This window comes from Loa loa (genome assembly GCF_000183805.2).
Source record: "Loa loa unplaced genomic scaffold supercont3.352, whole genome shotgun sequence".
NCBI lineage: Eukaryota > Metazoa > Nematoda > Chromadorea > Rhabditida > Onchocercidae > Loa > Loa loa.
This window is the reverse complement of record NW_018108532.1, coordinates 23,569-26,752: the sequence shown is the minus strand read 5'-3', so window position 1 is coordinate 26,752 and position 3,184 is coordinate 23,569. Positions and strand designations below refer to the sequence as shown.

At 27.2% G+C, this 3,184-nt stretch overlaps 2 protein-coding genes across 2 annotated transcripts in view; one reads left to right on the top strand and one right to left on the bottom strand.

Annotated features, from left to right (window-relative positions):
• LOAG_14542 (hypothetical protein) overlaps positions 1-228 on the top strand; it is a gene marked incomplete at its 5' end in the record, with an annotated part of 1,876 nt that extends 1,648 nt beyond the window's left edge. Inside the window, one exon of the mRNA XM_020448823.1 lies at positions 76-228. Coding sequence (XP_020301060.1) covers positions 76-153 — 78 coding nt within the window. The 3' untranslated portion in view covers positions 154-228. The remainder of the gene's footprint in view (positions 1-75) is intronic.
• Positions 229-406: 178 nt separating this feature from the next.
• LOAG_13949 (hypothetical protein) lies at positions 407-955 on the bottom strand (the record flags this gene model as incomplete). Its single annotated transcript, XM_003149453.2, has 2 exons — positions 407-692; positions 897-955. 2 exons carry the CDS (start codon positions 953-955, stop codon positions 515-517), a joined length of 237 nt encoding a protein of 78 aa, XP_003149501.2. The 3' UTR covers positions 407-514.
• Between the last annotated feature and the right edge of the window lie 2,229 nt (positions 956-3,184).

Genomic DNA, 3,184 nt, shown 5'->3' with positions numbered 1-3,184 from the left:
ATAGATTATATATCATAGTAGCATTAATAATCTATCACATTTGTAAAAAAAGTTGTAAAATTGAACAGATTAAAGAATAAAAAAGAAAGCGAATTAATCATTGATAAAATTTTGGGTATAACAATGCACGGGCACTTTAAGAAAAGAAATTGATAATGTAAACAATGGAAAACTGTCATCATTTCCAGTTGAAACATTTGAAAAATATAACAATATGCTTTAGAAAAAGAATAGAGAAAATGATAATGAGAAAAATAAAAAATTGATAAAGAAATATAAGAAAATAATAATAAATATTGCCGTTTAGATCGTAAATATCATTTCAAATAAATTTTTTTTCTCAATTTTCACATTTTAATATTTAGAATATACTATTCGGTTAGTTTTAATAAAATTAAAACATACGCATGAAATGATATATACATGGAAGCATTTTTTGCCAATGATAACAGATAAAATACATTAAATGAAATGCCAATACATAATTGCTTATTTACATTCCTACACCGAACATTTAGGCCAGAAAATCATTCGATGATTCTATGATATTACCATCCACTAAGCTTGTACGTCGTTTTAACGGTACAAAACCTGGTGTACTTATGGCACTAATTGTCATATCACCGACAAAAAGATCACAACCATAGCCAACCATTTGTGGATTTATATGTTCATGAATTTCTAAATCTGCCCTAAACAATACAAAAGTTATATTAACTAGAAGAGTAATTAAATAAACAAGAAATCATAAAATCTCCTCATCGTTTCTCCTTCCATGACTTTTATGCGTTAATTATTTCATTTCGTTATTTTTCATCTTCCAAACATTACCAAAATGATTTCATAAAAGTATGGATATAAAATTTTATAAAAATGAAAAAGAAATAAGCATTTACCTATATCCATGGCACCATCTTTTGGAGACAAATTTCAGTGATGGATGCTCCAGAATCATGCTACGATGTGTTGTTTCCGGATCAATATCTAATTTGACGATTACATTATCAATCTAAAAATCATGTTGTATAACACATCATCTATATTACAAATATAATTCCCATTAAACATCATACCGTATTATGCGGCTAACAATAATAATTATTAATATCCTATTCTTTTAAAATATTCAAAAAGTCAGATATAATAAGGAATTTCAGTTTAAGAAAAAATGGAAAAGAAACTTTAAAGCTTTGATTAGTTTCAATATCTAATATATCAAAATTCGTCGATACAATTGCTGCTGATTGTTGTTTTTCGTCTAGAACAACACAACCACGTAATGAAAAGCATCTGTCATTTTTATTATTTAATACACCCTAAAATGATTTATTATAGTAATGTCGTTTTGATATATGATATTATCATTTCAAAACTTAATTGGTGTGTGAACGTTGGTTAAAAATTTGGACAATCAAAAAATAATTATGTGTCACTGATGCTTAAAGTCATAAAGGTTGTGAATATACAAATATTTTTTTCCAGAATACTTTTGATCGGTTGAATTAAATTCCAAATTCTAAATGTAAATATAGAATTTTGAAACATTTATAGGCAGACATATGATGGAATACATTTTTTGGGAACCTTGAGAAATAAGGAATGTTGTTTGTGACCTTTGAACTGCTAAATTAAAGCAACGCTATCAGAAAAAAATTGTTGGACAAATAATATGATGTTTGTAAGCATTCAAATTACTAAATTGAAACAGCACAAATGAAGCAGCGCTATTAGAAAAAAAATTGTTGGACAAATAATGTCATAAAGTTCTTTTGAGAAAACTCTTTACGGCTCTTTTAGTTAACAGTCAAACCTACTGCAAGATTTTGCACTAAATAGATAGATGCGCTTAATAATTAATGTGGAATACGATTCTAACTGTAACTATATCATCATATCTAGATAGATTTAGAAGAAAAGTTAAATTCGTCTCACTCTGATGTAAGTCAGCATCAAAACCAAAGCCATACTTATCGCAATAAATCATACCCATTGTACTTCTAAAACGCCGGCGTCAAAAATTGAAAAGTGCTATTCTTAAATAGAAAAACAAGTGCTTGAAGAAATGTAAATTGCTTTTTTCAAACAGAAAAAGGCAAAAGAGGAGTTAAAGATCGATGTAAAACTAAAATACGTTAATAAAAATTAAAAGTGGCAATTAAACTTATTAATCTACTTTCATGTCGTTTGCTATCAAGTTTTCGTTCTTTCTTTCGAGAAATCTAACTGGATAATATTTGTATATAAATGTCTCCTCTATTTAAAGTGATATAGTTAGTACTATAATGATGAGAAGAAGTAATAACCTACCAATATCAATAAAGTATGACTTACTTATGCACCGTTTCATCAGATAAACTCTGCTTACATAGTATTTTCATTGCTATTCGGGAATTTTTAAAAAATTTTGAATTTTTTTCTGGTAAACTACTCAAACAAGATATTTGTCGAATGAATTGCTCTGTTGCTAAGTGAATCATATCATCTATTCAATCCGGATTAGCAATCCAAAAATGGAAGAAACCTTATGGAATAATATGGAGAATCGCAAATAATCACATGAAATTATAAATATGTTGCTATGGCATTTTTGGAAAGTTTTTCTTTTTTTACAAAAATAATATTCTAATTTGTTTAGAAGAAAAACTTCAATTTCCTTAAAGTAATCTTTGTATCTATTTCTATACTACCGTACTTGAAAACAAGTGAAAAGGTGGACTTTATCGATAAATTAAGTTGAAAATTCAATTATGAACTGAGTCGGGAAAGCTTAATGTACATAAATGAAAATTTTTTCACCTGTAATTTCATTACTTTTTCATCCAATACAATTCGTGCAGTACCAGTAATATCTGCCTTATAAATAACACTGACTGAGTTTTTATGTTGAGGTCTTCTGAAATTAATTCATAGAAATTCTTAAATTACATTAATTTTTATTCCAGTTTAAACCCAATTTAAATAATAAACACGGACAAATCATTAAAAAACAGAAAATATTGATGAAAGAAGCCATCATAAATAAAATAAGAGAAATTATCTTTTTTTGTCCTCAACAGCAAGGAAAGACAAAAAATTACCATAACGAATAAAAATTGAATTCTATTCAAAATCAGCGTTTTAAACTTTTAATTTGATTAAATCAAAAAGAATACCCCTGTCTAAGCATAACTGTCCCGTAATCGAT